The 26133-nt window shown below is 43.1% G+C and overlaps 1 protein-coding gene across 1 annotated transcript in view; it reads right to left on the reverse strand.

Annotated features, from left to right (window-relative positions):
* Nucleotides 1-26133, reverse strand: part of NTSR1 (neurotensin receptor 1) — a 104848-nt gene that overhangs the window by 22997 nt on the left and 55718 nt on the right. The window contains exon 2 of the mRNA XM_063459589.1: nt 21560-21761. Within this exon, the coding sequence (XP_063315659.1) occupies nt 21560-21761 (202 nt within the window). The remainder of the gene's footprint in view (nt 1-21559; nt 21762-26133) is intronic.

The raw sequence follows: 26133 nt of genomic DNA on the forward strand, positions 1-26133 counted from the left end.
AAGCTCCTCACAGACTGAGCCTGCTACTCATCACATGCTCCTTCTAGGAAAGGGACATCAAGCTACTTCCCTTTCATTAAGTAATTGATTTGCCTACTGCAGCATATGATTTCTGTATACCACAGGGCAGGCCTTGTCATGTACCCAGCAGCATGAAGAATAGATCTGGTTTCAGGAAAATATGTCGGCCTGTACTAAACTCCCAGCAAGCCAGGGAGGGCTGAGCGCCATCAGAATGCCATCAGTGGGCCCATAAACCAGAGATAACCCACCACAACCACCCCGGAGACAGGAGAGGAAAGGTCGAGTCTCCTGGTACTCTGCATTATAAATATCTTCAGATCCACACCCTATAATATAAATGTAACATTGTATCTCATACGTTTCACAGACTGAATTGAAGTTAGTCCTTTCTCATTGAAACAATATATCAAAGTCTGTGACTGCTGGGTCTATAACAGCGGGTGATATTCAGTCATCCTTTAATAATCTCAATCATTAACCTTGATCTGGATCTCAGTTAATGTTTATTAAAGTAAAATGCCCATATTACATATAACCCAGTCCTTGGAGTCCAGTCCAAGCCCTTTACCTCACAGCTTGATCCAACTGCACTTGGGGAAGTGACAATTATCCCAGATTAGTTGAAAACTTGCACAGAGACTATGTCTCACTAATGACCAAAAAAAAGAAACGGGTGCTTCCCTAAAGAGGCCAAACAACAAATATCGATAAAGGCTGGTTTATGCCCTTGTTTTTTTTGCCCCCGAGCACGCCCTTGGCAGCAATGCAGAGTAAACCTATATCATCACTAAAACATAGAATACAGAAACATTACAGATTGCAATTTGTTAGCTTGACATGACTGTAATGTCTGTTGTATATAAAATGGGTCACATTTGCACTAGTTTTGTGACCATGCACCATATTCATCTGTATGAAACTGGTGCTCTGGGAAATAAAAGTTAATTAATGTATTTAGCGATGTAATATTACATCACCCTAATATTATAAATCCCTGTTTGTATTCCCAATGTCAGCGTGTTGCTTTAAGGCGACGCACATTGTTCAGGTATATGTAGTAGTAATAACTCTCTCTGCAATGACGGCTTACTGAGTCTCCATCCTCCCTCCAGCAGACAGCGAGAGCTCGTTGTTTGATAATGTGATTAATCACAGAATTAAACTACAGACACTCTAGAACAGAAACACCTTCAGGTGACATTAAAACGGCGTAGCGGGCTGATCTGTCCCCGGGCGCTACTGGGATATTATTTGGCATGTATGGGGCACCTCCAAATCTGTGTTTGCAGTATAGCTCGTTGCACCATGTGAGATGCCATTAAAATCTACAGTAACACAAACTAAATCTGGTGTTTGTCCCAAGTCAGACTGTGACAGAAACAACAGAAAAACACACAAAACAGACAGAAAGGTGTGAGTACAGCGGCCGTGTGTCAGTAAACATTTAATGAAGTAATGTGTCTTTTTAACCATGGCTGAACCACCGTTCACATTCTCTGATGGAGGACCATCTTGGCTAGGACACTATAAATTAAATGGAATAATGAAGGGACAAGGTGGGGCTTTGCCTTAAAGAGCGTCATACACAGACAAGATCTCAAACTGCGCTGTAAGCGTCCCAGACACAGTGCTGTTTAACTCTCATCTACCAAAGCAGAGCAGTGTCACAATATCAGACCATCATCTCACAGGGAGAAAAAGCAAACAAACGCTAAATAATTACATGATTTTGCCATTACATGACGAAAAGTCATGATTTTATTAAAGACACAGAGTATTACATATCCCTTTCTTTACTGTTCACCAATAGCAGCAAAGAATACAAAACAGTAAGAAAAAATGGCATACATAGTGATAAGCAACTCCCATACCAAGTCCCAGTATAATAATCAGCACCTCCCTACACATTTCCTCTTTCTTTGGAGATGTGACAACAATAAACAAACATCAAACAGGAACCGAGGGATCAGTCCAACCGCACAATAACAACTGCCTTTAAATGCAGTCGGAGTCCAACCAGGTAACCATCCAATGAACCGGGACAAATCCATCATAGGAAACAAGAAACCGCCAACGTAAATTATTCCATTATACGATAATCATTTGGAATCCATCAAACCAGTCCACATTAGGCTGTGAAAACATAGATAGACAGGAGCCACACAGTTATTTCAGTCCTTGCAACTTAGTGCAATCATAAGGGAGAAATGGACCCTTTTATCAGATAAGCATGACACCCAAGAACAAACCCAAATTCAAAATATATACCGACCATAAAGGTTATAGCAATAATATCCCCACTTACCGTAATACAACCCTCATGCAAACATAAACATACCAGAGAGGGAAGAGGTAAACCAAGACAGAAGTGTATCTAGGGTGGGACAATACTCCAACCGTGCTCCCGAGGTCATCATCGACGAGGTTGAAGCACCACAGACAGAATGGGCTCCAAACACCGAAGTGTCAACACCTGTCTGTTGCAACACCCATTTCAACCAACGAGCCATGGTATTACTCATCACCGGGGAAAATGAAGGCCGAAAGGATAGAAAAAGATGAGGCCTAGATGGCGACCAATGCGGCTCAGTGTGAATCTCATATTCCCATAAACAAGCCACCGGGCACAATGCTGGAGCCGAAGGGAAGGCCGGAAAAGAAACCGATTGAAATGAGGTCTTTGTGTGTCTGGATATTTTAAAAGTCACCCCATCGGGAGTGAAGGAGCGAGCGTCGAAATCCAAGGCACGAACATCCGAAACCCTCTTAGGCAAAGCAGTGTGACCAATTTCGCCGATAATTGGCGCAAGGAGAGGTCCGCATTAGATGGCCACGAGGCAAACAGTGATAGCACCAAGGAGACATCCCATGTAGAGGAGTATCGTGGTCTAGGTGGGCAAGATAGGCGGGAGCCACGCAAAAGCCGACATAGTTAACTCAATAGGAATGCTGTCACCCAAACTAGCACACCAGGAGGAACAGAAGGGAGCTCACCAGGGCCCAGACCAGCAGCAAGAGACACGAGGCAGAAGGAGCAGGGTACCAGCAGAAAACAGGAAGAAAAGCCGTGAAAATTGCGAGATTGCAGTGAAAAATCCGCGATTTCGGGAGGAGAAAAATGCCCAAACGGGAAAATTCGGAACGCGACCAAGGCGAGTTCGCAAGTCGAATGTGACTATGAGACAATCCGCGAAAGCAGCTGAACGAACGAATGGAACGAAGGAGCCCACGAACAAACAACATTCGTGGCCCAAATAACAATGAGCATAAAAGGCTAACGGGTTTTTGCATGCAAACTCCCGAACGTCAGATACCAAAATGGTATGAATAGTGCAGAATGGAGGCAAGAAACAATACAAACAGGGCGCCAAAAAGGCCCCGGGACCCCGTACAGTGGGCAGGGGAGACAGAAACGGCAAGACCCAAGCACAGCCGCCAGCAAAGTCATAGACCAGGAAGTAGAAAGGAATAAAAAAGTGGGGAAAACCCCCAAAGTGAGAGGAGGAAGAGAAACCCCCAGCTGGTCTGAGACCCTGAGCACAGAACCAAGTTAATACACAATAAACAGGTTCACAAACAGCGTTTACAATGTAAACCCAAAGTATTAAGTTAATACTAAAATCCCCAGACAAATAATCACAAGTACACAAAATTAGTACAACCAAATCTCAAGAGACAAAATAAATGGTTCTTAACTGACTGTGGAGCAGCAAAGAAAGAGGACATGTGTAGGGAGGTGCTGACTATTATACTGGGACTTGGTATGGGAGTTGCTTATCGTCAGGCCATTTTTAACAATTACATTTGTTAAATGTCAGCTTAAAAGTAAAACCTGTTGCAGATAATCAAAGAAATAACCTTTTAACCTTTGGCTACAGAAATACATGTTGTGTTACTTTTGCTGTAACTTCTGTCTATAAATATGTTTGCCTGACCCTTAATACACTGGTAGTAGCCCAATTTGAAACACGTTGTCTGTGTATCACTGAAAGGCTCTCCCCGAACGTTCGGTCCAAAAGTGAGGTGCATGGAAGGCTTTGCCCGGCAGTGTAAAATGATCCCAACAAAAGGGATATGCAATATGAGCCTCCGTGTATTGTTATAAAATCAACTATTAAATGTTCCAGTTTGAAGACAGAGCATTAACCGATGTTCATGATGAAATTCTAGTTTTGGAGACGCAGATTGCTGAAGGCTCTCAGGATCCGTTCTAATAGACCGTTACTAAGTTTGTGCAGATTTACAGAATAATAAAATTGTTACTTACGATAACTGTGCAGCGAGGAATCAGCCGATGGCCACATCACATATTAGACCGTGGCCAGAATGAAGAAATAAAATTGCGTTTTCTAATTCTCGCTGATGCCGTTACACGTTAATAAAGGCAGATGTCAGACGTCATTAAACACACAGCTTTTTAGTATGTAAACGAGACTTGCAAGGCAATGAGACACTTGGATAATAGGGTTGCATGCTTATGGTAGACAGCACGCATTGTGAGCTACGTCTGCAGGACAATATTGCATTTTACTGCTCCAGTCATTGTTCCAGAAATAAAACCTCTTTATTTTACTGGCACAGGAGCCATGGATCGCATTGAAAAACAGAGACGTGCCACAGGGGCAATAATGCACATGGGGAGGCAAAAACAAGCTATCGCACTGACTATATAACCAAATCTTGCAGGAGAAATAAAGTGTATTATGGCGCAGTGCCGGGGTATTTAATGGTATGATTTGTGGTGACAGCAATTAGAAGCCACTTGGAGGTTTTCTATGACACAAAGATATTTCATGCCCAGGGTTTGTGGTGCCAAGGCTAATGGTGTTAATATAAATACATGTAGCAGGTATGAGACCTGGACTCCCGTTAATGTAAACCCCCTTCACAGGCAAACTCCCCCCTCCAGATATTGTCATGCCCCATCGGAGAGTGGATATTCAGTCTGGTGACTATGGAAACAAAATGGCATTCTTTAATTGTGCTAACATACAGCAACCTTAAATAAATGACAGTCACAGGGGTCTCTTTACATTTAGCCATGTCCTCCAGAATAGCTCAATTTTCAATCTTTATATGAATAGCCTATTGCATTGCTAGAAATCATCCGTTAAAAGATAACTTAATAAAAATATTGCACAAATCGGGGAATGTTACATCTGAGATCAAAATCGCTGAAACGTAAAAAACAATCTTCATCGCTGCTCAGTTACTGGGGCCTCAAATGTGAGATTCCTTGTAAATGATCAGTTTAGTGAATTAATTCAGAGTTTGTATTAAGGCTAATTAGGGAGCCACGAGCACCGCATCTCGTGAATTAAGGCATATCAATATAAAGCATTGCTTGCCTCCTCACTCTTTATTCACAATCACGTGTCGCACGAGACGTTTGCACACTTCAAAGAAACAATTCAGACAGGAGAGTACGAGCAGACATGGCGTGTTAGTGGCTGTAAGTGGGTAAACGGAATAAGTAAATTAATTATCTGCTTCTCAGCGCGATTTAACCACACAGTGGAGGCTTAATATTTATATCGCGTCCCAACATTGGAACAGTAAGGGCTAAATATTAAAGCATTTCATCCTGGCACGGATTTCACGTTTCAGCTCCCCCAGGACATTTGTTCCTAGCCTGCAATAGTTCAAGGTGATGGATCTCTCTAATAAATTAATGTTCGCTATTTCATAGACAGCAAAATCAATAAACTTTTACCCACATCGCTTATCCGAAAAAAACGACTTCTGTTAACCTGATTACTGCCAGGGGCAGTGAGTGCAAATTCTCAATAAGTGTTCAAAGCCAGCCTCAAGAGCTTGCAATCACTTCAATGAACTAGAAACTGTAAATATTGAAAGCTGAAACAATGTCCTTACTAATTCCTAGTGGATTTCCCCCATTTCAGGACAAAATAACTATTAATAGACAGCACAGAATGGGATTCATTTCATCAACATACAAACAAATACCACACTTGGCCATTTAAAAGAAAACTGTCATAATGTTATAAATAATAAATAATATAACCTCTGTTAATTCATAAATAAACACATCCCAGAGAATCTCCTGGCAGTGGCTACGTCTTCACTGGAAACACTGCTTATCAGACCATGTCCTGGCTACGTCTTCACTGGAAACAGTGCTTATCAGACCATGTCCTGGCTACGTCTTCACTGGAAACACTGCTTATCAGACCAAGTCCTGGCCACGTCTTCACTGGAAACACTGCTTATCAGACCATGTCCTGGCTACGTCTTCACTGGAAACACTGCTTATCAGACCATGTCCTGGCTACGTCTTCACTGGAAACACTGCTTATCAGACCAAGTCCTGGCCACGTCTTCACTGGAAACACTGCTTATCAGACCATGTCCAGGCTACGTCTTCACTGGAGACACTGCTTATCAGACCAAGTCCTGGCTACGTCTTCACTGGAAACACTGCTTATCAGACCAAGTCCTGGCCACGACTTCACTGGAAACACTGCTTATCAGACCATGTCCTGGCTACGTCTTCACTGGAAACACTGCTTATCAGACCAAGTCCTGGCCACGTCTTCACTGGAAACACTGCTTATCAGACCAAGTCCTGGCCACGACTTCATTGGAAACACTGCTTATCAGACCATGTCCTGGGTACGTCTTCACTGGAAACACTGCTTATCAGACCATGTCCTGGCTACGTCTTCACTGGAAACACTGCTTATCAGACCATGTCCAGGCTACGTCTTCACTGGAAACACTGCTTATCAGACCATGTCCTGGCTACGTCTTCACTGGAAACACTGCTTATCAGACCAAGTCCTGGCTACGTCTTCACTGGAAACACTGCTTATCAGACCAAGTCCTGGCCACGACTTCACTGGAAACACTGCTTATCAGACCAAGTCCTGGCCACGACTTCACTGGAAACACTGCTTATCAGATCAAGTCCTGGCTACGTCTTCACTGGAAACACTGCTTATCAGACCATGTCCAGGCTACGTCTTCACTGGAAACACTGCTTATCAGACCATGTCCTGGCTATGTCTTCACTGGAAACACTGCTTATCAGACCAAGTCCTGGCCATGTCTTCACTGGAAACACTGCTTATCAGACCAAGTCCTGGCCACGACTTCACTGGAAACACTGCTTATCAGACCAAGTCCTGGCCACGACTTCACTGGAAACACTGCTTATCAGACCATGTCCTGGCTACGACTTCACTGGAAACACTGCTTATCAGACCATGTCCAGGCTACGTCTTCACTGGAAACACTGCTTATCAGACCATGTCCTGGCTACGTCTTCACTGGAAACACTGCTTATCAGACCATGTCCAGGCTATGTCTTCACTGGAAACACTGCTTATCAGACCATGTCCTGGCTACGTCTTCACTGGAAACACTGCTTATCAGACCAAGTCCTGGCTACGTCTTCACTGGAAACACTGCTTATCAGACCAAGTCCTGGCCATGTCTTCACTGGAAACACTGCTTATCAGACCAAGTCCTGGCCACGACTTCACTGGAAACACTGCTTATCAGACCAAGTCCTGGCCACGACTTCACTGGAAACACTGCTTATCAGACCAAGTCCTGGCTACGTCTTCACTGGAAACACTGCTTATCAGACCATGTCCTGGCTAAGTCTTCACTGGAAACACTGCTTATCAGACCATGTCCTGGCTACGTCTTCACTGGAAACACTGCTTATCAGACCAAGTCCTGGCCATGTCTTCACTGGAAACACTGCTTATCAGACCAAGTCCTGGCCACGACTTCACTGGAAACACTGCTTATCAGACCATGTCCTGGCTACGTCTTCACTGGAAACACTGCTTATCAGACCATGTCCAGGCTACGTCTTCACTGGAAACACTGCTTATCAGACCATGTCCAGGCTACGTCTTCACTGGAAACACTGCTTATCAGACCAAGTCCTGGCTACGTCTTCACTGGAAACACTGCTTATCAGACCATGTCCTGGCTACGTCTTCACTGGAAACACTGCTTATCAGACCATGTCCAGGCTACGTCTTCACTGGAAACACTGCTTATCAGACCATGTCCTGGCTACGTCTTCACTGGAAACACTGCTTATCAGACCATGTCCTGGCTACGTCTTCACTGGAAACACTGCTTATCAGACCAAGTCCTGGCTACATCTTCACTGGAAACACTGCTTATCAGACCAAGTCCTGGCCACGACTTCACTGGAAACACTGCTTATAAGACCAAGTCCTGGCCACGACTTCACTGGAAACACTGCTTATCAGACCAAGTCCTGGCTACGTCTTCACTGGAAACACTGCTTATCAGACCATGTCCAGGCTACGTCTTCACTGGAAACACTGCTTATCAGACCATGTCCTGGCTAAGTCTTCACTGGAAACACTGCTTATCAGACCATGTCCTGGCTACGTCTTCACTGGAAACACTGCTTATCAGACCAAGTCCTGGCCATGTCTTCACTGGAAACACTGCTTATCAGACCAAGTCGTGGCCACGACTTCACTGGAAACACTGCTTATCAGACCAAGTCCTGGCCATGTCTTCAATGGAAACACTGCTTATCAGACCAAGTCCTGGCCACGTCTTCACTGGAAACACTGCTCATCAGTCCATGTCCTGGCTATCTCTTCACTGGAAACACTGCTTATCAGACCATGTCCAGGCTACGTCTTCACTGGAAACACTGCTTATCAGACCAAGTCCTGGCCATGTCTTCAATGGAAACACTGCTTATCAGACCAAGTCCTGGCCACGTCTTCGCTGGAAACACTGCTCATCAGTCCATGTCCTGGCTATCTCTTCACTGGAAACACTGCTTATCAGACCATGTCCAGGCTACGTCTTCACTGGAAACACTGCTTATCAGACCATGTCCTGGCTACGTCTTCACTGGAAACACTGCTTATCAGACCAAGTCCTGGCTACGTCTTCACTGGAAACACTGCTTATCAGACCAAGTCCTGGCCACGACTTCACTGGAAACACTGCTTATCAGACCAAGTCCTGGCCACGACTTCACTGGAAACACTGCTTATCAGATCAAGTCCTGGCTACGTCTTCACTGGAAACACTGCTTATCAGACCATGTCCAGGCTACGTCTTCACTGGAAACACTGCTTATCAGACCATGTCCTGGCTATGTCTTCACTGGAAACACTGCTTATCAGACCAAGTCCTGGCCATGTCTTCACTGGAAACACTGCTTATCAGACCAAGTCCTGGCCACGACTTCACTGGAAACACTGCTTATCAGACCAAGTCCTGGCCACGTCTTCACTGGAAACACTGCTTATCAGACCAAGTCCTGGCTACGTCTTCACTGGAAACACTGCTTATCAGACCAAGTCCTGGCCACGACTTCACTGGAAACACTGCTTATCAGACCAAGTCCTGGCCACGACTTCACTGGAAACACTGCTTATCAGACCAAGTCCTGGCTATGTCTTCACTGGAAACACTGCTTATCAGACCAGGTCCTGGCTACGTCTTCACTGGAAACACTGCTTATCAGACCATGTCCAGGCTACGTCTTCACTGGAAACACTGCTTATCAGACCATGTCCTGGCTAAGTCTTCACTGGAAACACTGCTTATCAGACCATGTCCTGGCTACGTCTTCACTGGAAACACTGCTTATCAGACCAAGTCCTGGCCATGTCTTCACTGGAAACACTGCTTATCAGACCAAGTCCTGGCCACGACTTCACTGGAAACACTGCTTATCAGACCATGTCCTGGCTACGTCTTCACTGGAAACACTGCTTATCAGACCATGTCCAGGCTACGTCTTCACTGGAAACACTGCTTATCAGACCATGTCCAGGCTACGTCTTCACTGGAAACACTGCTTATCAGACCAAGTCCTGGCTACGTCTTCACTGGAAACACTGCTTATCAGACCATGTCCTGGCTACGTCTTCACTGGAAACACTGCTTATCAGACCATGTCCAGGCTACGTCTTCACTGGAAACACTGCTTATCAGACCATGTCCTGGCTACGTCTTCACTGGAAACACTGCTTATCAGACCATGTCCTAGCTACGTCTTCACTGGAAACACTGCTTATCAGACCAAGTCCTGGCTACATCTTCACTGGAAACACTGCTTATCAGACCAAGTCCTGGCCACGACTTCACTGGAAACACTGCTTATAAGACCAAGTCCTGGCCACGACTTCACTGGAAACACTGCTTATCAGACCAAGTCCTGGCTACGTCTTCACTGGAAACACTGCTTATCAGACCATGTCCAGGCTACGTCTTCACTGGAAACACTGCTTATCAGACCATGTCCTGGCTAAGTCTTCACTGGAAACACTGCTTATCAGACCATGTCCTGGCTACGTCTTCACTGGAAACACTGCTTATCAGACCAAGTCCTGGCCATGTCTTCACTGGAAACACTGCTTATCAGACCAAGTCGTGGCCACGACTTCACTGGAAACACTGCTTATCAGACCAAGTCCTGGCCATGTCTTCAATGGAAACACTGCTTATCAGACCAAGTCCTGGCCACGTCTTCGCTGGAAACACTGCTCATCAGTCCATGTCCTGGCTATCTCTTCACTGGAAACACTGCTTATCAGACCAAGTCCTGGCCACGTCTTCAATGGAAACACTGCTTATCAGACCAAGTCCTGGCTAAGTCTTCAATGGAAATACTGCTTATCAGACCAAGTCCTGCCCAGGTCTTCACTGAAAACACTGCTTATCAGACCAAGTCGTGGCCACGTCTTCACTGGAAACGCTGCTTATCAGACCAAGTCCTGGCACGTCTTCAATGGAAACACTGCTTATCAGACCAAGTCCTGGCTAAGTCTTCACTGGAAACACTGCTTATCAGACCAAGTCCTGGCCACGTCTTCACTGGAAACACTGCTTATCAGACCATGTCCTGGCCACTTGTTCACTGGAAACACTGCTTATAAGACCAAGACCTGGCCACGTCTTTACTGGAAACACTGATTATCAGACCAAGTCCTGGCCACATCTTCACTGGAAACACTGCTTATCAGACCAAGTCCTGGCCACGTCTTCACTGGAAACACTGCTTATCAGACCATGTCCTGGCTACGACTTCACTGGAAACGCGTCTTATCAGACCAAGTCCTGGCTACGTCTTCAATGGAAATACTGCTTATCAGACCAAGTCCTGCCCAGGTCTTCACTGAAAACACTGCTTATCAGACCAAGTCGTGGCTACGACTTCACTGGAAACACTGCTTATTAGACCAAGTCCTGGCCACGTCTTCAATGGAAACACTGCTTATCAGACCATGTCCTGGCCACTTGTTCACTGGAAACACTGCTTATAAGACCAAGACCTGGCCACGTCTTTACTGGAAACACTGATTATCAGACCAAGTCCTGGCCACATCTTCACTGGAAACACTGCTTATCAGACCAAGTCCTGGCCACGTCTTCAATGGAAACACTGCTTATCAGACCAAGTCCTGGCCATGTCTTCACTGGAAACACTGCTTATCAGACCAAGTCCTGGCCACGTCTTCATTGGAAACACTGCTTATCAGACCAAGTCCTGGCCACGTCTTCATTGGAAACACTGCTTATAAGACCAAGTCCTGGCCATGTCATCACTGGAAACACTGCTTATAAGACCAAGACCTGGCCACGTCTTTACTGGAAACACTGATTATCAGTCTAAGTCTACACACGGTAGAACACTTATAGATGGCTGCACCATAGTGCAAAGATAAGCTAAAAGATTCATTGGAGAGCCATTTTCATTAATATACACAGAATAATAAACAAAGAGACTTTAATACATTTATTATATCTTCACTTCTACATAGACATGACACCCCCCCACCACATCCCCCGGGATCCACTGGGTACAAACTGGGGGGGGATGTGTAGAATATCAGTTAATTTTAATATATTTTATTTAAGAAGAAAAATAACTTTTATCACTTATTTATCATTTGCAGCAGTGGTTCTCAAACCAGTCCTCATGGCCCACCAACAATCCAGGATTTATGTATTTCCCTGTTTATTCTAATAGAGACATTGACAAAACCTGGACTGTTGGATGACTGATTTGGGAAACACTGATCTACGGCCTATAATTGAGACATCTACAAAGACAGGGAGCTTTCACAATAACATTTATTTATCATGATTTCATACTTTATCCAAAAAAATGCACCTTCTGATCTCTTTAAACTTTTATATTTTTTGGTTATAATATTTAATCATCAGAAGTTGGTTTGATAGGACCTACTCTGAAATTTTTAGGATACATTGCCAGTGACTTTTTTCCTGCCTATGTAAGTAATGCACAGAAATGTCTGCAAATCTTATAAGTAAGCTATCGCGTCAGATGGCACAGGGGGAGTGCTAGCGATTGTTACCACGTCAGATGGCATGGGGTGTCAGCTAGGGCTTGTTTAGCGCGCCAAGCCCATAGGTTAACCTCCCCATTTTCCAGTACTGGTAACTAATGTGTTAATCAGTGGAACCATTTACATATCATACACGGAAACCTTAATCTCATTTACCCACGCAGCGTTGGGATGCGTAAGTCCTTCCTGACCTAATAAACGGATAACGCTGTTGAGAATTTTTTGCACTGTTTCACAAGATGTTACTACTCGCAACATAATCTTACTTACATGTAAAAAAGGCGAGATGCGCACTCAGAAAGCAGAAGGACTATTGTGAGAAATAAATAGAAAAGCAATGATAAATTTTCCCTCTCTCACAGATGGCTAAGTGGCTTGTCTTAATATATAGAAGGATTCCTATCTGTAAACCCCTAGGATGGGATTAAAGGAATCTTGAAACATAAAAAGTGAAATTGGGGCTCAGCGTTTGGCTTAATTTCCGACTGAAGCTGCGCGGATTGCGCAGAATGTAATCTTAATGAGCAAGCGCCTTTGTTGAGCAGTAGCAAGCTAATCTCCATTTTCAACTTGTTCCACGTCCATCAGACTTGTTACCATTAAAGCCGTGTAACCCTTTCCTGCCTGCAACATACATTAACACAATGTATTACAAGATAATGTGCGGCGTGGGACCCTTACAACACTGTGATCAGGGAAGACGCGGGTTAAAAAGTGGGATAGAAACCGTTACAGGAATACTGCCCTACATTGTGACCATCAAACACTTGCAGGCTGTTTACTAACGTGAGAATTAAAAGTGGATTTAAGACCAAAGTAGCCGAACTGGGATGATGATTCCAGCTATGCTTCTAATTCTGCTACTTTGGACTGAGCTTTGAAATTCACTTTGGGTTCACACTGTAGTGAATAACCTGTTTGGATTTATTCTCTAAACTGTGACATCTGGACAATTTACAGGAAGAAGAAGAAAAAATCAACTCTAGACGAAAACAACAGAGATTTGAAACTCCTCCATTTAGTTATTTATTCCAGCTGCTAATTCACTCATGAAAAGATGCGTACCTGTCCTTTTTATACTGTCACAGCAAGGTTACAGAACAGCGGTAGACTAATGCTTTTATACGTAAACTACAATTCATTTCACATAATGCATTGAGGAATTGTAGCCTAACTCATCTTTCTTATTTACTGGACAAAAATGAAATAAACTCTCCTTCCCTCAGACTGGCAAAGCATCATGGGAGATGTAGTTATATACAGCCGGAGACAACTTCCTTTGGCCAGCCCTGTATTAAAATAATATAGCAGATTACTCAGGGGGATTCCATGGAGTACCCCTTCATTTGTTGCCCTGTCTTGTTTTGGCTGTGATGAAGTGCAAGCTCCTGTGACTATGTTTCTAAGCATAAAAAATGATTTAATGATTCACTCCAGAACCCTGTAGGGTACAGAGGAGACCACGGACCTTGACATTACATTGCAGGAAGGAAACTGTATTAATACCAATAGGAGGACACGCATAACGCGGATAAAAGCTACAAATTCTCATTTTTTGTTGTTGAGGTTTTGTCACGTTATTCCCAAGGACCAGAGACGTTGTAAAATAAAGTTAATTAATGTGTTGGCGGCCCAAGGTGATATTGGAAACAGTGAAAGGCCAGCAGACACAGAGAAACATTGAGATTCTATAACCTGACTGCGATGAGAGACTGCTAGCCGCTAACTTAATTGGAAATCTGTGAGTTCGAACTGGCGGGTTATATCTGCACATTCAGCAATGGAATTTACTGCTTCACGCGGTTTAACCCCAGAGGTGCCAGACACGCATTAACACACGCAATATGTTGATATATTTTCCCCCTAACTCCCCACTGGTCTGATGGTTCCTGATGGATGCTTGGCATAACCCAAAATGGACCACTGCGCTACGGACACACAGCATCTAGAGCAAACAACAAATATCCTGCAGAAGCCACTAATCTTCACATCCAAGATGGTTGGTAACCACATATCATCCACGTGCGCAGTCAGCCTTGCACCATTACACCGAACACCAGCATCAACAGAATATTGCACCATTATAAAGTAAAGAAAAAGAGCATTGTACCATTACACCGAACACCAGCATCAACAGAATATTGCACCGTTATATAGTAAATAAACAGAGCATTGCACCATTACACCGAACACCAGCATCAACAGAATATTGCACCGTTATATAGTAAATAAACAGAGCATTGCACCATTACACCGAACACCAGCATCAACAGAATATTGCACCGTTATAAAGTAAAGAAACAGAGCATTGCACCATTACACAGAACACCAGCATCTAGGCATTGTCATAGCTCTTTCCCTGTGTAATGTCAAAGTGCTGCCCCCGGGTATTGTCATAGCTCTTCCCCTGGATATTGTGAAGGTGCTGCCCCCGGGTATTGTCATAACTCTGCCCCAGGGTATTGTCATAGCTCTTCCCCTGGGTATTATTATATCACTACCCCCGGTTATTGGCATAACTCTGCCCCATGGTATTGTCATAGTGCTGTCCTGGGGTATTATCAAAGTGCTGCCCCTGGGCATTGTCATAACTTTTCCCCTGGGTATTGTTATAGTGATGGCCCTGGGTATTGTCATAGTGCTGCCCTGGATATTGTCATAACTCTGCCCCTGGGTATTGTCATAGTGATGGCCCTGGGTATTGTTATAGTGATGCCCCTGGGTATTGTCATAGTGCTGCCCTGGGTATTGTCATAACTCTGCCCCTGGGTATTGTTATAGTGATGCCCCTGGGTATTGCCATAGCTCTTCCTCTGGGTATTGTCATATTGCTGCCACCGGGTATTGTCACATTGCTGCCCCAGGGTTTTGTCATAGCTCTTACCCTGGGTATTGTCATAGTGCTGCCCCTGGGCATTGTCATAACTCTGCCCCTGGGTATTGTTATAGTGATGCCCCAGGGTATTGTCATAGCTCTTCCCCTGGGTATTGTCATATTGCTGCCCCGGGGTATTGTCATAGCTCTTCCCCTGGGTATTGTCATATTGCTGCCCCGGGGTATTGTCATAGCTCTTCCCCTGGGTATTGTTATATCACTACCCCCGTTTATTGTCATAACTCTGCCCTTGGGTATTGTCATAGTGCTGCCCCTGGGTATTGTCATAACTCTGCCCCTGGGTATTGTTATATCGCTACACCCGTTTATTGTCATAACTATGCCCTCAGGTATTGTCATATTGCTGCCCCAGGGTATTGTCCTAACTCTGCCCCTGGGTATTGTCATTGTACTGCCCTGGGTATTGTCATAGCTCTTCCCCTGGGTATTGTTATATCGCTACCCCCGGTTATTGTCATAACTCTACCCCCGGGTATTCTCAAAACACTGCCCCCAGGTATTGCCTTAGCACTGTCCCTGCATAGTTGGAGATATGGCTATGTAAAATGTCTCCGGAAATAAAATAGCATGGGCGTTAAAGATGCAAAAAAGAACACAAATTAAGGGTTTTAAATATGGTATCTTGCAGATCAATTCCCACATCACATGAACTGGCTCCTGTCCCAGACTTTTTTCTCACATTGTTCAATGGTTTCCATAAACACAGTATAAGTCCTCCGCTCCTGTTTATTTAAACACATGACTCTAATCAAAACACTGAGAGAGAGCAGAAGCTTCCTCACGGCATACGTAGGACCTCTGCGGTTTAATGAGAGAGAAAATGTCATAGTGACCTGCGTAGTCTTAATACACCGAATCACCTCAACACGGCCAAATCAGAATATATCCCTGACCAAAGACATAGACAATGAATCACCTCAACACGGCCAAAGCAGAATACATCCCTGACCAAATACACAGAGACAATGAATCACCTCAACACGGCAAAAGCAGAATATATCCCTGACCAAAAACACAGAGAATGAATCATCTAAACATGGCCAAAGCAGAATATATCTCTGACCAAAGACATAGACAATGAATCATCTAAACACGACCAAAGCAGAATATATCCTTGACTAAAGACATAGACAATTAATCACCTCAACACGGCCAAAGCAGAATATATCCCTGACCAAAGACATAGACAATGAATCACCTCAACACGGCAAAAGCAGAATATACCCCATACCAAATACACAGAGACGATGAATCACCTCAACACGGCAAAAGCAGAATATATCCCTGAACAAATACACAGAGAATGAATCATCTAAACATGGCCAGAGCAGAATATATCCCTGACCAAAGACATAGACAATGAATCATCTAAACACGACCAAAGCAGAATATATCCCTGACCAAAGACGTAGACAATGAATTATTTAAACACGTCCAAAGCAGAATATATCCCTGACGAAAGACCCAGAGAATTAATCATCTAAACATGGCCAAAGCAGAATATATCCCTGACCAAAGACATGGACAATAAATCATCTAAACATGGCCAGAGCAGAATATATCCCTGACCAAAGACCCAGAGAATTAATCATCTGAACACGGCCAAAGCAGAATATATCCCTGACCAAAGACGTAGACAATGAGTCATCTAAACACGACCAAAGCAGAATATATCCCTGACCAAAGACGTAGACAGTGAATCATTTAAACATGGCCAAAGTAGAATATATCCCTGACCAAAGAAGTAAACTATGAATCATCTAAACATGGCCAGAGCAGAATATATCCCTGACCAGAGACGCAGATAATGAATCATCTAAACACGGCCAAAGCATAAAATATCCCTGACCAAAGACATGGACAATGAATAACCTCAACACGGCCAAAGCAGAATATATCCCTGACCAAAGACCCAGAGAATGAATCATCTAAACATGGCCAGAGCAGAATATATCCATGACCAAAGACATAGACAATGAATCATCTAAACATGGCCAAAGCAGAATATATGTCTGACCAAAGACCCAGAGAATGAATCATCTGAACACGGCCAAAGCAGAATATATCCCTGACCAAAGAAGTAAACTATGAATCATCTAAACATGGCCAGAGCAGAATATATCCCTGACCAGAGACGCAGATAATGAATCATCTAAACATGGCCAAAGCATAATATATCCCTGACCAAAGACATGGACAATGAATAACCTCAACATGGCCAAAGCAGAATATATCCCTGACCAAAGACATAGACAATGAATAACCTCAACATGGCCAAAGCAGAATACATCCCTGACCAAAGACATAGACAATGAATAACCTCAACACTGCCAAAGCAGAATACATCCCTGACCAAAGACGTAGCCAATGAATAATCTAAACATGGTCAAAGCAGAATATATCCCTGACCAAAGATCCAGACAATGAATCGTCCAGACTCGACCAAAGCTGTATATAAGCAGTAAGTAAGACAAAATAAAGTTTACAGGGTTTAGATATTTTCATATTTGTTAGCCTGGATTTTGCCATTCAGCAGTTCAGTGAATAGGAACCACGGAATAGGACTTATTTGCATTTTTTCCATCTGGTTTACCGACCAGGCTCATGAAGAAATTATCTAATGCCGTTCTAATGCCGGTATAGATGCATGAAGAATGAAACAGAACAAATGAAATGACCTAAATTCCAAGCAAAACTTCCTAAAAAGGCCGGTCTGGCTAATCACACATTTTAAAGGCACATTCCAAGCGCGATAGTTACTTCTTATGTAGGTTATAGTGGAACAAAGTCTCCTATCCCTAGGTCCCTTTTATTCATATTTTATAATTGTTGTGATTTGCAAGAGAAGATTTTAACCCACACATCAGTATCAGTCATCCATTAATCGAAAAATACACATTTTGTAACATTGTTTTTAAAATCGTAAAATGCCAGAAATTCTGTGGAGTCCAGTTGAGAAACGTCTCGCTTTTCCCCTCTTTAATGCTGATTAATAATTTATTTATTTTGTAAACTCCCTCAAATATTTATGTGTATAGGCACATGTCTTGCTGCGTACACAATTTGCACATAAACAATGTGTGAGCTTCCCTCGTTAAGATTCCCTGTGTCCCCCGTTCATGTGAGGATAGAGACATGAACAGAAGTGAGCTGGAGAATTGAAACTGGGCCAGTCGAATTCAGTATGATACCAGCCAGAACGCCTTGGGTGAATATAATAACTGCTCCCTGCATATTATAACAAACACAGCCAAATGGTAATCTCCGCACCTAAGGAACTCTGTTATTAAGGCACTTAATAATAAATCATTATTATTGGGTTTTACTGGATCACATAGATGGGACATGGGCTAATAGGGGATTTGATTGTACTTGGTCACATGATACATGGGCTAATAAGGGATTGGGTGTTACCGGGTTACACGGTACATGGGCTAATAAGGATTGGGTGTTACCGGGTCACACAGTACATGGGCTAATAGGGGATTGGGTGTTACTGCGTTACATGGTCCCTGGGCCTATAGGGGATTGTATGTTACCGGGTCACATGATACATGGGCTAATAGGGCATTGAGTGTTACTGGGTCACATGGTAAATAGGCTAAGAGGGGATTGGGTGTTACTGGGTCACATGGTACATGGGCTAGTAGAGGATTGTATGTTACTGGGTTACATGATACTTGGGCTAATAGGGGATTGGTTGTTACTGGGTCACACAGTACATGGGCTAATAGGGCATTGAGTGTTACTGGTTCACACAGTAAATGGGCTAAAAGGGAATTGGGTGTTTCTGGGTCACATGGTTCATGGGCTAATAGGGGACTGGGTGTTACTAGGTGTGTTGGCCTGCCTGGCACCCTGACTGGGTACCTCCACCAATCATACTTTCTAGTGCTTACCGAGTACCAGAAGCACCTCACTGGACAATATAACCACTGTAGCTCCCTTAGCCGGCGCAGCTTGGCTGGGGTCTCGCCGTCCCTTCCCACCCTGGACCAAACAGCTTGATCCAGCTCCCAGTGAGAAGACCTCTCCTCCAAGAGAGTATCGCTGTATAGCCAGTAAAAGAGCAAGGGATATAGCAATATAGCTGTTCCCCCCACACATGAGCTTAATGCTGGGAGTCATCTCTTTATTAGAGGCCATGCAAGGGGTTTCCTACACAATATAACAGGGTTACTCCCCTGTGTCTGAGACATAATTGAGTAAGGAACTGTACAAACTCAATTATCTCCAGGCACAGAAAACACGTTTCTCAAACACCCCAAAAGTACCCCCACAAAAGTCACATCCCCTGATAGATGTAACTACCAAACAGAGACCACCCCCCTGGCTCGTTAACTTCAAAGCATGCCTCAATTGAACCCTCTACCTGTGCGGCCGTTGTTGGTATTGCCAAACGCCACGTGGCTGAGAAAACAGCGGCCATCTTTTTCTGTGCGAACAAAGGCAGCGGGACTTGGTCGTCGAGTGTCTGGAACTAAAATTGGACACTCGACTTCCTGAACACCGGTCCCAACATACGAACGCTGGATCTTTATTTCCTGAACAGCTAGAAGAGCGCTGTTTGGTCCTTTTGTTCATTCGTATAAGGGGAAAAATCGCTGCTAAGAGCCAGGGGGAACCGTTCGTGAAATTATTCGGTTTTTGCAACTTCACGAAATGGACCGTCAAAACTACCCAAACTCGTGGAACTGTTTTGGGTAGCAACATCGCGGTTAGCCGGTCACGAAAGACTTCCATACTTTTTGAGAACCCCTGAACCAATCTGGGTGAAATTTGAATATGTTGGTCACCCAGATCGGGGCTCTCAGGGGACATATTATTTGTGGGGATACCATATGTATAAAGGGGTGTTATAAATATTGGGTAAAACTGTACTTTTTCTGCCTGGAGATAATTTAGTTTTTACTTTATCAGACTTGATAATCTCCAGGTCAAAGGGAGGGAATTGTATGTTTGTGCTGGGAGTGTTTTATATTTTCCTTGTTAATGATTGGATGTACCATGTCCCTCCCTGTGGGATGTCCCCTTGCACGGGGACTTGCATAAAAGCCAGTGTGTCATAATTAAAAGCCAGTTCTGTTGCACCTTTCTTCTAGACTCCGGCTGATGTTTGGGTATTCGTATGCTTTACTAAGGGAATCGTCTGCTAAAGCTATTGCATTCGTATGGGAATCGTTTATTTTATCTGCCGAATGGAGAGTTATAATCACTGATGCTCTGGCCGTTTGGAAGGAAACTACCGAATGATTATTGGATATACTAGGTTTCCTTACAACTAGTTTTCATGTTTTGTAATGAACTGTAAACTAAATTACAAAGTTTAGGCAAAATAGCTGATTTGGAACATACTGCTTTTCAGAGATAGTCGCAGCTTGAATATATTAGCTGGAACTGTAGAAGTCCATTTACATTTCACCACTATCAGCTATGAATATTGCACGTCCGGATGTAGAGATCCAATAACTAAGATCCCAGGAAAGTTTTACACTAAGATTGGATTGGGGTATGATGACAACCAAACTCAAAAATGTTGAAAAAGACGGAAATTCAAGTTTGGTTGTTGGTACAAGTTTGGTGTACATCTTGAGCCAAATTATGTTCACCACAACTCACTGTTTAGTGAAAAGTGCTCTTAGTAAACTGTTTATTTTGTTGCTGTGTAGATTAAATCTTAAAGCTTACATACCATGGTTGACACGGTTCCATTAAAACACCCAATGAATGTGAAATGCTCATTGTTCATTTAAATGGGTACTGAATCTTACACCTGTAGGGAACGAGTCATAGGTCAGCAGCCAGCACTTTGCCTGCTAGGAAAATATGTGATCAGAAGGCTCTAGAATATACATTATAAAGAAGATTTGCTGCACCATACTCCCTTAACGTGCTCGAGCACTTATCTAATGTATATCCGCTTAGCCTGGTGACATTGAATAAATTGGCAATCGTTAATATTGCACAGATCTAAGAGGTCCGCGGAGTGATGTATAAATGATGAGGAATAGTGCTGGAGTGCTTACCCGCAGCTGATAAATGATATTGTATCATATCACTTTATTGAAATTTATTGCAGTTTAGATTACTGAAATAATGCACTGTTTGCTTAGAAATTAGCATTCTCTGTCCCTGGCAGAGGGATGATTTATACACGATGATGTCCTTAGTGCAATTCTTTATATAAAACTAAATTATTAATGATGGATTATGTGGCAGCAGAACTTTTCCTTAGACTATGTTCCATGTTACCCTACTGGATACAAATTTACAGATCTTTACGTACGTAGAACTCGGACGCCATGCTTTAAGGACTGGATTCGACTGGGCTCCATAGGCATGTTCAGGACGGTCTGCTGTCCTCCGATGGTGCACACTTGGTTCTCCTGTTGAGATTGCTTCACCATAATGATAAGCTGGTTGGCGATGATTGTGTTCAGCACCGAGATCACTACCATCGGGAACACAAAGGACAGGAAAGCGTTGACCTAGGGGACAGAAAGGGTTAAATATCAGACATGGAGCTGACAGCAAACTACAGAAACTTTCTCACTCAATGAATCGAGAAGCTATTCATCACAGGCATGGTGGGAGATGTCCTATGGCAGGACAGCTAGCGTTGGTTACATACAGGGTCATTTACTAAGGTGAGAACGATCAGTTAAGCAAAGTGAATTCCAAATTTAAGGCCAATATAGCTGCTGGAGATATTTTCCAAGTCAGCTATGGCTCCTGTGTGTCTACTTTGGTCTAAAATGTGGAATTCACTTTAGATTCCTAACAATTTTCAATTTAGTAAATTACCCTGATAGTATTCTAGCAACAGCTGGAGTGCTGCCTTTTTATTCATCTCTCTAAGACATGAGAATTTTCAAGGTGTCAGAACATCTGTCCAGGGAGGGAAAACCATGTTTATGGGTCTTTATATTATTCTGTACAATAGAAAAGGTCCACACAAAGCATGGCGGGAGTTTAGCTCTCTAACCACTTTGGTGCGTAATACATTCCCTGTCCTAACGAGGGAGCCAGAGAGCTTTGTCTCACCGTAGTGTAGGCTCTCCAAACTCTAATCTTAGTACATAGCTACCAGAGTGAGCTGCTGTGCACAGTACAGGGGATAATGAGACATTAATAAGAATTACTAATGGAGATTCATTGTAAATGTTTCTTTGAGAATCCACTCTGTTTAATTAATTGTAAAAATAGCATGCAAATTATTATTTGAAATCGGTGTGTCCCAAATTTATTTCCCCACAGTCATTAGCAGACGTGACACGTATAGTAATACTCCACGCTAAGCCCCACTTTAATACTAATTGTATATGGGTTAATTGCTGAAATAAATGATAATTAAATATGACAGAAACTTGGCTTCCACTTGGCCTCGCTCTCCAGAAAAGAACACGGAAATCCTAGCTTCAACGAGAGTTCCTGCGTCTTTTTACAGCAATAGTCTGCATGTTATCTGGTTCACGATAAATCCAAATTTCCAGCCATTAACCTTCGAATGTTGACTAATGACAGGAGCTCAAAGACAGAACCCAAAAATTGGTATAGTCTTCCCAGAGTCTACAGCCATGTGCTCAATCGTTCTACCAACTAGTGCAGAACCCCAACATCCACACCTAGGGGCTCACAAAACGGACCCCCATTTGACAAGCTACAAGTCGCACTTGTACATAGGCTGCTGAATGCATGGAAGGGTTGACCGAAAAAAGTCAATCTTTGGTAATCGCTATTGTTTTGCTATCTGGCTGCTACGTTCTATCACATAATGATAAAATTGGGGAGCAATATTATATTCACAATGAAGCGAGTTTAGTTACAGAACCAAAACATGGGGAGAAACTGGACTTGTGCAAAGCAAAAAATATATATACAGTGTTTATTTCGGCAGAACCACAAAAAAATCAAAATAGACACTTTTCAGCCATATCGCAGGTTTGGCTCGTCAGAATTTTGGTTAATGTAAAATGATTTGGGAAAACTAATCAGACGAACCAAAATATATAAAAATTGACACTGCAAAATATAATATAAATATTATGTAAATTTGTGTATATAATGTAAATATGTTGCAGTACTTTGACAGGAGCATTTTTGTGTCCTTTTGGTATAAATATATAATATATGAATGTAGTTTCCTTTTCCCCCTCTATTGGTCACTTCTCACTTGATTTGCAAATAAAATCAACATTTAGTGACTGTCCCCCAACCATCAGTCACCATTTTTTCCATGAATCATCTCTTTTTTGATTAATTTTGTTCGTGGTTTGGCTACATTTCTCTCAAACAAACATAGACTGTGCCCGTCCAACACTCCATGCCTTTTCCCCAACTACTGAACAACTGCTCTTCTCCTTTCCACTCATCCCACCACTTGTCCACTTGATACCGTCCCATCCTACCTTATCAGAATTCTCCCCTTGTCGTGTGTCTTCCTTAACGCATATCTTTTACTGCTCTATAGCTTCTGGCATTGTCCCGGATCACCATACCTATCCTAAAAAAGTCATCCAGTCTACCTACCATCCCATATCTCTCTAACCTCAAATCTTCCCGAATGACTTGTCTTTACACACCTGGCTTGCTTTCTCTGATGTCTCTCTTCCATCCCTGATTGGATGCCCTCCCACTTTCTAAAACTCAATCTCTCTAAAACTGAGCTTCTAATCTTTCCTCCTCATAATACTGATTCTCCTCTTTCTCTCTCCCTGTAAATTGATGATACGTGAGTCAGCCCATACTTGCAAGCTCGCTGTCTTGGTGTAATCTTTGATCCTGACTTCACCTTTGCACCTCAAATCCAGTCTGATGTCAAAACCTGCCAATTCTACCTAAAAACATTACCTGTGTCCTCCCCTTTCTTACATTAGATTCTACGAAAAAGCTTGTTAATGTTTCTCTCCTGCCGCTCCTCTCACACCTCACCCCTCTGTCAATCCTTACACTGGCTTCCTGTATCCTATAGGTGTCAATTCAATATACTAACCCTTACCTATAAAGCTCTAAACAGCTCTAGCCTCTTACATTTCTTCCCTGATCCACAGATATGCCCCTGCTCGGTGTCTCCGCTCTGCCAGTTACCTTCTCCTGTCCGCTGCTCACACACTTACTGCTAACTCGCGCTTGCAGGACTTCTTGCGGGTGGCTCCCTTCCTTTGGAACAGCCTGTCTACCCCATCAGACTCTCCCCTAGTTTTCAATTGTTTAAGAAGTCCCTCAACAAAACATCTGTTCAGAATTGCTTATGGACTCCCAGAATAACGTCTTTTTCACAAACATGTCTCTTCCTCTCATTTAAAGGGCCACGCTCCACTGTCACCTTGTGATTCTGCTACTTTCCCACCCTTTCGTTTGGTGGTTACCCCCAACACTACTCTTCCTTTTGTGTTTTATAAGCCACCTCGTTAGGAGTGTAAGCTTTTTTGAGCAGGGTCCTTATCAACCTATTGTTCCTGTAACATTTTGTATTGTTACATTTTCTCTTATAATATTATAAAGCACTGCGGAATATGTTGGTGTTATATAGATAATGATAATAAAAATTAATAATATAATTCTAGATAGATAATGGTTGGATAGATGGATGACAGATCATGGATGGATAGACAGACAGACCCATTGATAATGGATAGACAGATAGATAGAGAGAGAGATAAATAGATAGATTGATCATGGATGGATAGACAGACAGACCCATTGATAATGGATAGACAGATAGAGAGAGAGAGAGAGAGATAAATAGATAGATCGATCATGGATGGATAGATAACTAGATAGATCGATCATGGATGGATAGATAGACAGATAGATAAATAGATCGATCATGGATGGATAGACAGATAGATAAATAGATCGATAATGGATGGATAGATATACAGATAGATAAATAGATAGATCGATCATGGATGGATAGATAGACAGATAGATAAATAGATCGATCATGGATGGATAGATAGACAGATAGATAAATAGATCGATAATTGATGGATAGATAGACAGTTAGATAAATAGATAGATCGATCATGGATGGATAGATAGACAGATATTTACGCGGACAGTTTGCATGCACACTCAGTGAGTCCATTGTATCAGATTGAGTTAAGTTTGGGTATGAGATGCTGGCCCATTCCATTGCTGTGAGAAGTTCCTGAGGCTGCGTATTTCGGAATCATTCCAGAACGTGGCGTTATATCGTAATTATTCCAGAAACATGGCGATTTCATTGAACAAATGCACAGATTAAGCACAATGTTTACTGATCTGTGATGGCCAACTTTGCATTGGAAAATGGACTAAAATTCCCATGATTCCCAGGATATAAATCCTAATAAAATAACATAACTATGAAATAAACATCTTCCAGAAGTCAGTGCTATGATTACTATGTAGTGATATTTCCCATTAACCTGTTAGGTACTGGGGTATGATGTTAGGGGGAGGGCAGGGGCTATAATTATGCGCCCTGGTAAGGTGAACTCCGCATTGCCAGCCTGGTGGAGTGCAGTGTTTGTGTTGCCGACAGCGGTGCTGTGTATGTACAGATGTCTTGGGTTTATTTATAGCTGCCTGCCATATGTCTGCCGCCCTTTCAGGAAGACGTTAGTACATTCTGGGGATGATAATTCTGGGAATATATGAAACGGATCATTTAATGCTGACGGCGGCAATAATGATCAGATGTTCTATTACCTCATACGATCATTTGCCATCAAAACACTGCACCGGTCACAGAGCCAGAAGGAGTAACATGCAACTCTCAGACCCTCAGCCGACCCGCCGCGTTGGTAGATTTAGGCCAAAATAGAAGTGTTGTGAAATGGTCTCTAGTTGTTTGTTAATTTGTCGTTGCTGGGT

This window comes from Pelobates fuscus, chromosome 6 (genome assembly GCF_036172605.1).
Source record: "Pelobates fuscus isolate aPelFus1 chromosome 6, aPelFus1.pri, whole genome shotgun sequence".
Classification (NCBI taxonomy): Eukaryota; Metazoa; Chordata; class Amphibia; order Anura; family Pelobatidae; genus Pelobates; species Pelobates fuscus.